An 11,284-nucleotide genomic window follows, 5' to 3' on the forward strand; every position below is an offset into this window, starting at 1 on the left:
TATACACGTTTGTTCAAATTTCCAGGCAACGGCGGAAGCGAACAACTTGACCGCGGTCGCGGAAGCTAAGGAGCTCTACATAAAGTCGATGGAAGACGTTTGCGGCGGGAAAAAACCGTTCTTGGGAACGGCGCATTTGGAATCCGAGCATTTGCGTTGCGTCGACAAAGCTATTTACGTGTTCCAAAATAAGAGGAAAATGGGAGGCGATGAGTTCAGTCAGACTTACATGGAGAAGTTGAAGAAGGTGAGACACTGGTCGAATATTATCCCCATGGAGATCGGAGAATGCGCTTTTGAAGTTGAACATTTGAAGGAGAAGGTCCATTTATACCAAGTACTCTTTAACGAAATAATATTAGCACACCTTCCTTGAATATGAGAAATTGCCCTAAAAGTTTTCGAAAAGAACCGCTTCGTAGTAGTTTCTTTGAGAAAAAGTCGCAAGGGTTACCGAATTTTTTGTGTTATGAATCTCAGGCTTAAAGCACGGTATGGAATATGGTTGATGTGAAAAGTTTAAAGCAAATCAGGATTGGATAAGGTTCCATTCAAATTTTGAATAACGTCCTTCAACGTTTCGATATCCTTTATGTATGTGTGTATATATATATATATATATAAAGTTATATAGCGTCTTTTTTTCGTTATAGGACATGGATGATGCTTTCACTCAGTTCAAGGAGCACAATGAGAGTAAAAACATTTTTAAGGCAGCCCGTACTCCAGCAGTGTTTTTCGTGATTGCTACCCTCATGTATTTCTTATCCGGAATATTTGGTTTTACTGGTTTATACCCTATAGCAAATATTTTCAATTTTGCTCTTGGTGTTTGTATAGTAACACTTATTTTATGGACGTATATAAGGTACAGAGTCGCATTTAACTTAACCAATATTTTCCTTTGTGTCGTCGTCACATTACAAATGCTTTTTTTATTGTTTATTCGTACAGGTACAGTGGTAATTTCAGATCATTCGGTTCGGCATTAGATGATGTGGCAAATGCCTTGTGGTATAATGTAAGTAATGTGCTTTTCATTCTCTATATAGAATTTTAGGGATTCCACGATCTTGATAGGATTACTTTTATTATAGTACGTGCGCGTGTGTGTATATGTGGAGAACAATGCATTAATTAAAAATGCCTGTAAAGACTCTATGGACGCGAAAGCAACTAAACTTGTCTTATATTTCATATGCAGAATTTTCGCAAAAGCCAAGAACATTTTCCCAGCTTTTATTTATGTAAAGCGTCCAACTAATAAGAAATAATCGTAGCCGTAACTACAAATACTAATGTTACTAATAAATATTATAGGAAATAATATTATTTCACTTCTATCTATAACTGTACAAACTAACTTGTACAAAATCTAGTTACGAAAAAGTAGTAAATTTATAATGTATATGTTGTATATATCAAGAGCACTTCTCTAAGTTTTTTTACGTACAAAATTTTTATGAATATTTTTTATAGCTTTAGTATTTAGAACGTATACCGTAAACAAATTTCCCTGATTTGTATTTTAAAAAGAAAAATCTATGTATCTACGATGTTATCTCTGTTGTAAAAGATAGTTCTTCATTTTACTGCAACCTTGTGCGCGGCATGATTTAACATTGAAATGTAAATAATTCATTACACGGTGAAATATTTAAAATGGACTACTTAAATATCTCGTTTATTTTTAGTGATTGTAAAGAAATAAATGGTAAATACGTTTCACGAAAACTAAATTTTCTGGCTGCAAAGCCCTCTCAGGCTTTTGTGCAACCTGCAATTGGAGCACTGTCATTACTCCACGTTGAGATTGTTTATTCTAGCACGAATATTTTTTTTCTGTCACTAAAAGTGAATGAGTTATTAGAGTAACCTGTTTTAAATGCCTCGCCTCATGTAACCAATACTTACCATTTTGTCATGTCTCCTAATTCATTCCTACCATTTTTTTATTTCTACAGGTTGGGATTATAAGTACTCTTATTGCACTTATTCTACTCATCCCTGCTGTATTGGAATTTCGAAAACAGTTTCATTTTATTTTATCCATGTATACACATACAAATGAGTCTGCTAAAAATTTAATATTTAATTCCATATATATTAACAGCCTCTTAAAAAGTCTATATACAACAAACATTTATCATTTCTTTGATAATCTGCATATGAAAAATATTTATAATTTCCTTAACAATTTGCATGTTAACAAGACCTATGATTTTTTCAACAAACTATATAGATCGTTTTAAGAGAATACATACCTTTGAACTATGAAATGAGAGAAAAAATGCAAACATTTTTTCTAGATGTAGAATTATGGTTTATTAAAAATTTAACGTACACATCAGTCATTTTGCTAATGTAGCTAAAAATTTTCAGAAATAACTAAGAACATAACATGTAATAAAATGTATATGTTAAACTTTTAATAAACAATAATTCTGATCTGGAAAATTTTTTTAAATTTTCCAACTTATTGAACAATTCAAAGGTATCGTCCCTTAAGCGCAGTTAAGCATTTTCTTATTCAACAGTGTTCAGGTTTATTGGTTGCTCAGTATTTACATACATTCCATTATTATTGGTACCATACCTTTCAATTATGTGATTTTGATCTTTCATATTATTTCTTTTACATCTTTTTTTATTTGTTTTTCTTCTTTGATTTGGATAAAAAAATTGAATGCTAACAGGATCGAGTATTCAAAAGGTATGATAATTGCTTATAGTAAATAGAGAAATAACTGTAATTTTCATTTTTGCACAATATAATTATCAAGAACTGTTACGCATTCTGTCTCGAATATATCATGTTCCCTTAAGCTTCGAAAATTAATACGATCATATTTTTAACTGAACATTACAGTTTTCATGTTCGTTTCTCATATTATTATATAATGCATATACGATTGACAAGAATTATGATAATTTATCTATACACATATTTAATTATTGAAAGTTGTCATATGAATCAGTATTAATATTATGAAAAATTATTTTTATTTCTCTTCAGTTCATGAAACCACTCTACCAACAATTTGTGGAGCAGTCAGTTTCGGTAGCAGTGGCACGTGCTGCTGAAGCGGCAACAAACACAACATTGAATGCCACCATCACTGCCAATGGCAAGCCTAAGCTAGCGTAACATTCATTCCCTTCTTCATACCTCAGTTTTTTGACTCCATTGAACCGTGCATCAGTGTATTAAAATCCAGTAAGTGGCATTGCAAAATTTCATTTCGATCATACAATACGAGGCCATAAATATAGCTCCTTGTTCCTTAAGTCACATCAAGAGATGCTTCGTTAATTGCATTAATCCCGAAACAACTGTGAACGTATGTACAGCGAATTTTTATTAAATTACAACACTAAATTACTGCAAAATGATATTATAGTGCGAATAAAATCTGTTACTTTGGGGTTGTTAACGTTTATAATTGATTGCAATCGTTTCTTTTATATTGAAAAAATACACATAATAAAAAAGAAAAACAATGTAAGAGAGATACACGTACTTAAAATAGCAATGTAAGAGAACTACACCTACTCGAAATAACAATATAAGAGATACACAAGTACTTATAATAATATTTTAAATGATTAAAATGTTTACGTGCATTTGATGGTCACAAAACCGAACATATTAAGATATTTTTTAAAAAACGAAATTGAATAACACGCACTTTGTACATTTTTGCATTGCCCTAAGTACGATCTAGCATAGCTAAATTATACATAACATAGCATACAAAATTATGTCTGTGCCAGATTTATTTATTGTAACGATAATTTTTTTAATAAACAAAAGTGTAAATATTTCACAGTGTTTTTCACATTTAACGAATTCTAAATTCACAGTAGTTGTAATAACGATATTATTAATCGTACACATATGCCATGTAGTTTATTAGGTTTTTGTTGAATACATCGAATAAATGGCAACACTCTAATGGATGTACTATAACTTTGTAACATTTTGTGTATCGGAATTTACGTACAATATCAGATAATATTTTGCATTATTTTCCAGATTTTAATAATACTCCGAAAATTTTGTAACATTTAATTATTTTCTCTAAATGTATAGTGGCTCCAGAAACTCTCCTTACGCTACATTTCTGATTTTCGACAAATTGTTGAATAATGTATAGAGATTTTCTTGAGAGACTGTATATTTGTTGCAGATATTTTAGTCATAGTTAATCATTGATATTATTTTATCATTTGCATGAGTGCCAAATAGAAAACAAAAGTTTACAAGCAATATTTCTAAAATATGTCGTTGGTTTTTAGTAAAGGAAAAAAATTTAAGGATATATTAGAGTTTATCTTGCCAAAGAAATACTGATGTATATATTATATTTAATTATCACTATGTACTTAACAATAACTATTGAGCAAGCAATGTACAATTGTACCTAATATTCATTTTTGAGTACATGTTATACATCACCATGATTGTTAATTATAGCCCTATTTAGAAACTTGTTATATATGAACCTGTTTTTGTATCACATAGAGGATGGTTTTATATTTTAAGGATTGTAATGTTGATATGGGAGTAACATGATTTTACGGTGGCGGTTTAAGAAAGAGAACATTATTCATCAAGTATTTCTCAACATTTTAATGGTCACTTTTACTATGATATAAAAGAAACATGAGGTCCTTTAATACTACATTTATATAGTAATAGAGAAAAATGATTTAATTAAAAAATTATATCAAAGATATTCGAAAATTAAGTAAAAGTATATCATAGTAAAAGTGTCATTACAGACACGTAATACTAATTTTCCTTGAGCCATATAGTAATTTTAATTAATTCATGATACTTTTATATCATATTTAAGTATAGGAACTGAAAAAGTGTATTACAATTAACTAATTTTACAATGTAATTGCAGCTGGGAGAAAGAAGATAATTTACTTTCCGCATACGCATTGTAGCTACGAATAAATTCCGTGACAATGTAAAAAAACTGTATTTCTGTCATCGTTTACGATATAATCATAACATGTTTTTGTGGAATTACAAAGAGGAACAAAATTTGAAGAGAACCATACATATAATTTGAAAAGCATTTTATTGAAAATTATAATGTCACATGCAATAAAAAACTGTATCACATCTTTATAACAAGTTCTACTGACAAATAATGTAATTTAATTATTTAATACAAATGTTTCTATATTTGTCATGTACACAAGAAATATTTTAAGCACGCTTTTGTAATAACAATATTGTAATGATAATAGTGATACAGATAAACATAGTTTTAAGATTCCATATAGCAACAGATTTTTTTAGTTGTAATTTCTAATTAATTTTATCTAATCGTAGTGTAAATTATTGTGGATAAAAATAAATGCATATTTTTCTATTTACAAAATACAAACATTATCTATACCTAATATCATTTGTATCAGATACATACAGTAGCATTATGCTTCAGGCTTTAAACATTCTTCTCACCATATCTTGAAATTTTTGATTGGCTTCTTGCAATTTGGCATCGTAAATTAAAAATTGTTCTTTAGCAGCACGATTACCCGGTTCCAATGAAACTGCATTTCTTAAATCGGCAACAGCGTTTTCAACATTGTTTAAATTTCCATAGGCTACTCCTCTTCTGTACAAGGCCTTAACATTGTTACTTTCTTTACTTAGAATTTTAGTGCACAAGGAAATTGTGTATTCGTAATTTTTGCGCTTTAATTGACATCCAGCCATATTGTTGTACAAAACTAATCTTAAATTATTAATGTCATGTTCCAATGATTTCTCCAGTTCTAAATCAGATATTGGCTCCAGTGTTATAAGTATTTTGCAAGCTTTACTAAATTTGTGAAATGCATCAACCCACCTATGTTCTTTAAATAAATTAACGCCAGTTTCTTTATATTTTAATGCTACTGAGTACTTTGTCTCTGGATTCCATTCCCAAATTGGCTTATATGATAACATGTTAGTTAATGTTATTTCAAACTTGATAACTAAATCTGCATCTTCTGTTATATCTAGAGTAACTTCTCTTTTTTCACAGATGTTCATCATTTGTATAGCTCGTTCAATTAGACGATCTATTTCGCAATTTGCTTCGCCGATAACTAGCGATTTCTTAGTTATGCCATCTAAAATAACCGAATTATATTTTTCTTTCAAATCCTCTATAGATGCATTAGTAACCTGTATCTTTTCGATAATAACTTCGCAATTTGCACATTCTGATGCTTTTTTAGAATACCGACCAGATTCTATTACATTTGTTGTCACCTTTTTATCAGCCGATACCCACGTTTCAAGAACCATATCGAATTTTAGACAATTTTACCTGTACAAAGTATTAAGGTAATGAATTAATCTATCATTCATTTACAATTTATTCACGTGATATTTATATATATATATATCGTGCTTATTCTATTACTTTTTTCACAAATAAATACACTTCTATTTTATCTGTAAACAATATCATAAAAAGTATAAACAATGATTCTTGCTGGTTGCATACCCACAAATAACCTTCAAAGTAGCAATGAACATAGTATTACCTCCATAATGTTACATTTTAGTATGTATACTTCGATAATATTGCGTGTGAACCTTTAGACTCTTATAGCGCGACCAATTGCGAAGCTCCAGTAAATAGCCAGTTACAGTAATGGAACCTACTCCTGCACGCTTTTCCTACTCCCTAAGTTGGTGCGCAACTCCCCATTTTACTGCGCATCCAATCCGCAGTGGATCCTGTCTCAGTAATGAATCGTCAACCAATCAGAGCTAAGAAAATTTCTATATTGAATCTCGCTAACGGCCTAGAGATGTACAGAAGTAGGGGTCTCATTACTGTAATCAAAATGAAGATAAAACAACTTCCTCTGATCTCAAACTTCTTGCAGTATCCAGAATTACGCGACCTTATAGAGAGAATATGTGCATGTGCAAGTGCATGATATTGTTTCAAAATATGTAATAATTTTATTTCTACTTAATTGCAGGTTTTATTACCAAGCAACTGAAACAAGATAAATTACCTTATATATTTACATATAATTTAAGTTGAACTATATAATACTTAGTTTCGTCCATTTTTCACTAACAGCCCACAACCATTTGGCAACTTCATCATTTTTAGCTTCTTTAGAAGGATCCACGATTCTACAGTTACTGTAACAGAATTGATATTTAAACAACATTTCATTTAATTTTAATTGATTTCGTTAAAATTTACCTGATGTAAGCTCCCGTTACATCATTCAGAGATGAATCTAGTGCTGCGTATAAAACAGGTTGTGCTCCCTGTTTGGGTGACTTGACAAACAGCCATAAAAATACTCTTGCAAACAGTCTGGAGAAGTAGTTTTGGCTGAATCCCATATGTCTAACTATTTCTGTGTTTACTATACCTGGATGTACCGCATTCACTGTAACTCCAGTTCCTAAAAGATAGAATAATAAGACAGCAAGTTTAATAAGTATGTTGAACATTACAATTATAGATTACCTTTCAATCTATTCGCTAATTCTCGTGTGAACAAAACATTTGCCAATTTACTTTGGGAATATGCTTTAGCAGGATCATACTTCTCTGCACTGTTCAGATCTTCCAATTTAATTTTACCACCTGCATGAGCAGCACTCGATACATTTACAATCCTCGCTGGTGCAGTATTTTTCAAAACCCCCAGCAACAAATTTGTCAATAAAAAGTGCCCCATATGATTTACCCCAAGTTGCATCTCAATTCCTTCTTTAGTATAACTCTTTTTACATCTCATTACTCCAGCATTATTTATAAGAACGTGCAGTTTTGAGTGTTCTGCAATCAGGAATAATAATCTGTATGTAATATTTGGTTTACTTCAATGTTTCAAGTAAAACGTTATTATGTACCTTCCTTGAATTGGTTTACAAAATTTCTAATACTTTCCTGAGATGCTAAATCACATTTTCTACAATAAATATATTTATTCTGGGTTTGTAATACTATTTCAATACGTGCCTATAACAGGAGACATTAATTAGTTCAAGCTAATCTAAAATAAAATAACATATAATTATGAAGGTTTTCTTAATAATTAATTATACTCACCTCTTCGCATTTTACCATGTCTCTACATGCCATAATTACTTTAGCTTGGCGCGTTGCTAAATTGCGAACTATTTCTTTACCAATGCCAGTATTTGATCCTGTTACTATAATAACTTTGTCTTTCACATTTTCTTCAGTTTCGTATTCTGATCTAATGATGTAGTCCCTACATAAATAATACAAATGATTATAGAATTAATTTCATTATCATTATAAAATATAAGTTTTGAAAAATTAATTAGGTACAATTATTTAAATATATTACCGGAGTAAGTAAGCCCCACCAACAATAGTTATACCTGCAGAATAATAATAAAAAGGCTTTGGGACTGTGATGTGCATTTTTATAATTGTTTTCTCTTTCTAGATACTATTAGAAATGTGTACAAGAGATGGGCATTCAGAATACCAAGGACTAAGGAGTTCCCTTATTCGTTGAATATAACCTAACATCGTACCCAAGTAGTACTGTGTGCACATGTAGTACACTTGTTTCGGTTTCATTCATAAAAATTCTATCATAAAATGTATGTATAAGAGAGAAGGATCATTGAATATTATAAGTAAAAGACGAGATCTATTCTCATAGAATGACTTATCGCTTTATGAAGATAAGACCTTACATATAAATTATATGTGTACACATTTATAAAAGAACTATTTAACCTTATAAGCACACTTAATAATGTTTAACTCTATACTTCAATTTATAATATCAACTTCTTAGTTTAATATTTGCAGTGTTTACACGATAAATTTTTCAATTTTGTATCATTAATTCTGAGTTAACTAAAGTTTAAAGTGTTAGTCATGGTGGCAGCTGTGTGACGCGCAGTTTGTGTCAAAATAAATGCCAACAATTTAACAGTAATCTGTTATTCGAATTAATATACAGTATATATTGCCATATATTCTCTTTTTTATACATATCATAATTTAATATGTGGATGCAGAAAATATTACGGTTCACAAAAAATTCGAATATACTACAAAGGTCACTCATCCATAGAAGTACTTTGTTCTCACAAAAGGTTTCCAGTCATTAAATGCAATTAATCATTTTTTATTGTAAGTTTTAAAAATTATTTCAATAATTTTCGTCACTAGCAAACCAGTCGTCGAGCATTTTCAACAAAATTACATACTGCGTCATCGTTCACTATTATGGCGATATGGGCTCTGAATAAAAAGAAAGGTGAAAATGAATTAGTTACTACGAAAGAAGTTTTACTAGGAAAAGCTGATGCATTATTCGATCAAGAAAATTATAAGGGAATATATGATCTTTTAACAAATTACAGGGTAAGTATATTTATGTTAAATTTGTGTGCATCCATACATAAGATAGTTTTATAGGATAGTGGAGATGTTGAAATATTGTGGCGATTGTCTAGAGCATTATATAAAATGTCGAAGACAGCTACCGATGTACAAGGGAAGAAAATGATTTATGAAGCATATGATTTAATAAATAATGCGCTGTCGATAAAAGAGGATCATTGGGCTATACATAAATGGATGTCTGTTATCCTTAATAGTAAATGCTCTTACGAAGGAATGAAAGTACAAATAAGGGAACTATACAATATAAAAACACATATGCTGGTACACATACTTGTCTATGTCACATGTTTATTATTGTAGAAAAGTTACAAATAATTAAAAAATCTAAATATTATTGCAGAGAGCTATAGAACTTAATCCAACTGATGCTACAACCATGTACATGTTAGGTACTTGGTGCTACCAAGTTTCTGATCTGGCATGGTACCAAAGAAAAGTTGCATCTGTAATATTTGGGGAACCACCGACTTCATCGTTCGAAGAAGCTTTAAAATACTTCCAAAATGCAGAGGAAGTTGATCCTAACTTCTATAGTCACAATTTACTAATGCTAGGGAAAAGTTTTCTAAAACTGAATCAAAAGAATGAAGCGTTGAAGTATTTAAAAATGGCTGCTGAATATCCAGCTAAAAATGATGATGATCACCTTGCCAAGCAGGAGGCTCAGAAACTGTTGAAAGATTTATGATGCAAAAAACAATAATTCCTTTCAATGTTTAAGGGCACAAAGACCATACAGGATTTGATTCTTACGTAAAACAATATTTACTTAAGGAACACTGCGCGTTTGTGATATATTTTTATATTTGTAAGTTTTGTACTGCTCTAACTTACACATATTATGATTATAGAAACGGTATATAAATGCTTAGAAAGTACAGTATCATGAGCATCTTATAATAATAATTTTACTACATGATGGGTTAACAATTATGTACTCCATTGTTAAAGTGTATGAAACGTTTTATGTATTTGATATTTTTATATTTTGCACTGTTATAATAAAAGAAATTCATATCTTACAAATACTGATAATATTTCTAATAGTACTTAGATTAATAACAGAACTTGCAATCAAAGAACATCGTTGTATCAGAAATATACAAAATTAACTAATAACAGAGTAACTAATAAGAGTAACTAATAACAACTGTATGATTTAATAATAAATTAGATAATACGTTTTGTCGGGTGAATCGTATATAAAGCAGTTAAATTCTAGAAATGTAATTACAATTTCTCTATCGATTGACTACTTACTCATTGCTGGTGCGCACGTTTGGAACTCGATCTCTGTTGAGTGTGTGTAATAATTCCATATATCTCACTTGCAATACAATTTGCTCCGGCCATTGATAACCTCGTCGTGCACGGTACACATTTTATATTTTTGTGCCCTTATACATAGTGAAAAATAATATACATTAGTAAAGGAAAATTACTATAACAATAATATAGAAAACAATGTAATTTACATATACAGGATTAGACGACTATTTCTGTTGGAACTGCTTAGTCCATCACGTCAAACTCCGTCAGCTTAGTGGTATGTATCACTCTTCTCGTCCGTTTATCGCGTCTCCCACAGTTGGTCTGTCTCCGTCAACCCGTCTCCGTCTGCATCAAAACAATGCACATTTGAAATAACTTTAAACCTGTCGATCTTAATATTAGATTCGTAGAACGTTTGAATTTGCCACATTTCTCATTTCAATCTATTTCCAAACTTCAAAATGTCAATTACGTTATAAACTGTATCACACCTTTTTAAAACAAGAGAAGTTGTCGATCACTAATTGTAAAAACGACTAAGGATGTATCACTTTTCAAAAATAACA

The 11,284-nt window shown here is 30.5% G+C and overlaps 4 protein-coding genes across 12 annotated transcripts in view; 2 read left to right on the plus strand and 2 right to left on the minus strand.

Moving 5' to 3' along the window:
- The window catches only part of atl (atlastin GTPase), a 32,205-nt gene extending 26,909 nt beyond the window's left edge, over positions 1 to 5,296 (plus strand). For 3 of the 5 annotated variants that reach the window (XM_076522571.1, XM_076522572.1, XM_076522570.1), the window contains 4 exons: positions 26 to 247; positions 654 to 868; positions 955 to 1,021; positions 1,098 to 1,327. In XM_076522571.1, the coding sequence (XP_076378686.1) occupies positions 26 to 247; positions 654 to 868; positions 955 to 1,021; positions 1,098 to 1,274 (681 nt within the window). In that variant the 3' untranslated portion in view covers positions 1,275 to 1,327. Of the gene's footprint in view, positions 1 to 25; positions 248 to 653; positions 869 to 954; positions 1,022 to 1,097; positions 1,328 to 3,016; positions 3,823 to 4,913 lie in introns of those variants that run through there. The other 2 variants (XR_004491735.2, XM_033480249.2) reach the window with 2 other exon arrangements.
- LOC117226194 (tetratricopeptide repeat protein 9C) lies at positions 5,077 to 6,812 on the minus strand. Of its 3 annotated transcripts, XM_076522581.1 has the most exons (3): positions 6,562 to 6,812; positions 6,438 to 6,469; positions 5,077 to 6,341 (listed from the first exon to the last, which is right to left on the minus strand). In XM_076522581.1, the coding sequence occupies exon 3, from the start codon at positions 6,317 to 6,319 to the stop codon at positions 5,459 to 5,461; it is 861 nt and encodes a 286-aa protein (XP_076378696.1). In that variant the 5' UTR covers positions 6,320 to 6,341; positions 6,438 to 6,469; positions 6,562 to 6,812; the 3' UTR covers positions 5,077 to 5,458. The 3 variants fall into 3 exon arrangements, with proteins under 3 accessions (XP_076378696.1, XP_033336210.2, XP_033336218.2); XM_033480319.2 differs by lacking the exon at positions 6,438 to 6,469; XM_033480327.2 differs by lacking the exon at positions 6,438 to 6,469 and having other exon boundaries at positions 6,522 to 6,812.
- Positions 6,813 to 6,965: 153 nt separating this feature from the next.
- LOC117226187 (retinol dehydrogenase 13) lies at positions 6,966 to 8,658 on the minus strand. The gene is made up of 6 exons (XM_033480287.2): positions 8,368 to 8,658; positions 8,103 to 8,268; positions 7,904 to 8,012; positions 7,515 to 7,829; positions 7,242 to 7,449; positions 6,966 to 7,177 (listed from the first exon to the last, which is right to left on the minus strand). Exons 1-6 carry the CDS (start codon positions 8,442 to 8,444, stop codon positions 7,075 to 7,077), a joined length of 978 nt encoding a protein of 325 aa, XP_033336178.2. The 5' UTR covers positions 8,445 to 8,658; the 3' UTR covers positions 6,966 to 7,074.
- A 237-nt stretch (positions 8,659 to 8,895) lies between these two features.
- Positions 8,896 to 10,472, plus strand: LOC143259581 (regulator of microtubule dynamics protein 1). 3 transcript variants are annotated; one of them, XM_076522578.1, is made up of 4 exons: positions 8,896 to 9,133; positions 9,210 to 9,404; positions 9,459 to 9,707; positions 9,787 to 10,472. In XM_076522578.1, the coding sequence occupies exons 1-4, from the start codon at positions 9,044 to 9,046 to the stop codon at positions 10,132 to 10,134; spliced, it is 882 nt and encodes a 293-aa protein (XP_076378693.1). In that variant the 5' UTR covers positions 8,896 to 9,043; the 3' UTR covers positions 10,135 to 10,472. The 3 variants fall into 3 exon arrangements, with proteins under 3 accessions (XP_076378693.1, XP_076378695.1, XP_076378694.1); XM_076522580.1 differs by having other exon boundaries at positions 8,900 to 9,133; positions 9,836 to 9,960; XM_076522579.1 differs by lacking the exon at positions 8,896 to 9,133.
- Positions 10,473 to 11,284: the final 812 nt, after the last annotated feature.

The sequence above is a fragment of the Megalopta genalis genome, chromosome 6 (genome assembly GCF_051020955.1).
Source record: "Megalopta genalis isolate 19385.01 chromosome 6, iyMegGena1_principal, whole genome shotgun sequence".
NCBI lineage: Eukaryota > Metazoa > Arthropoda > Insecta > Hymenoptera > Halictidae > Megalopta > Megalopta genalis.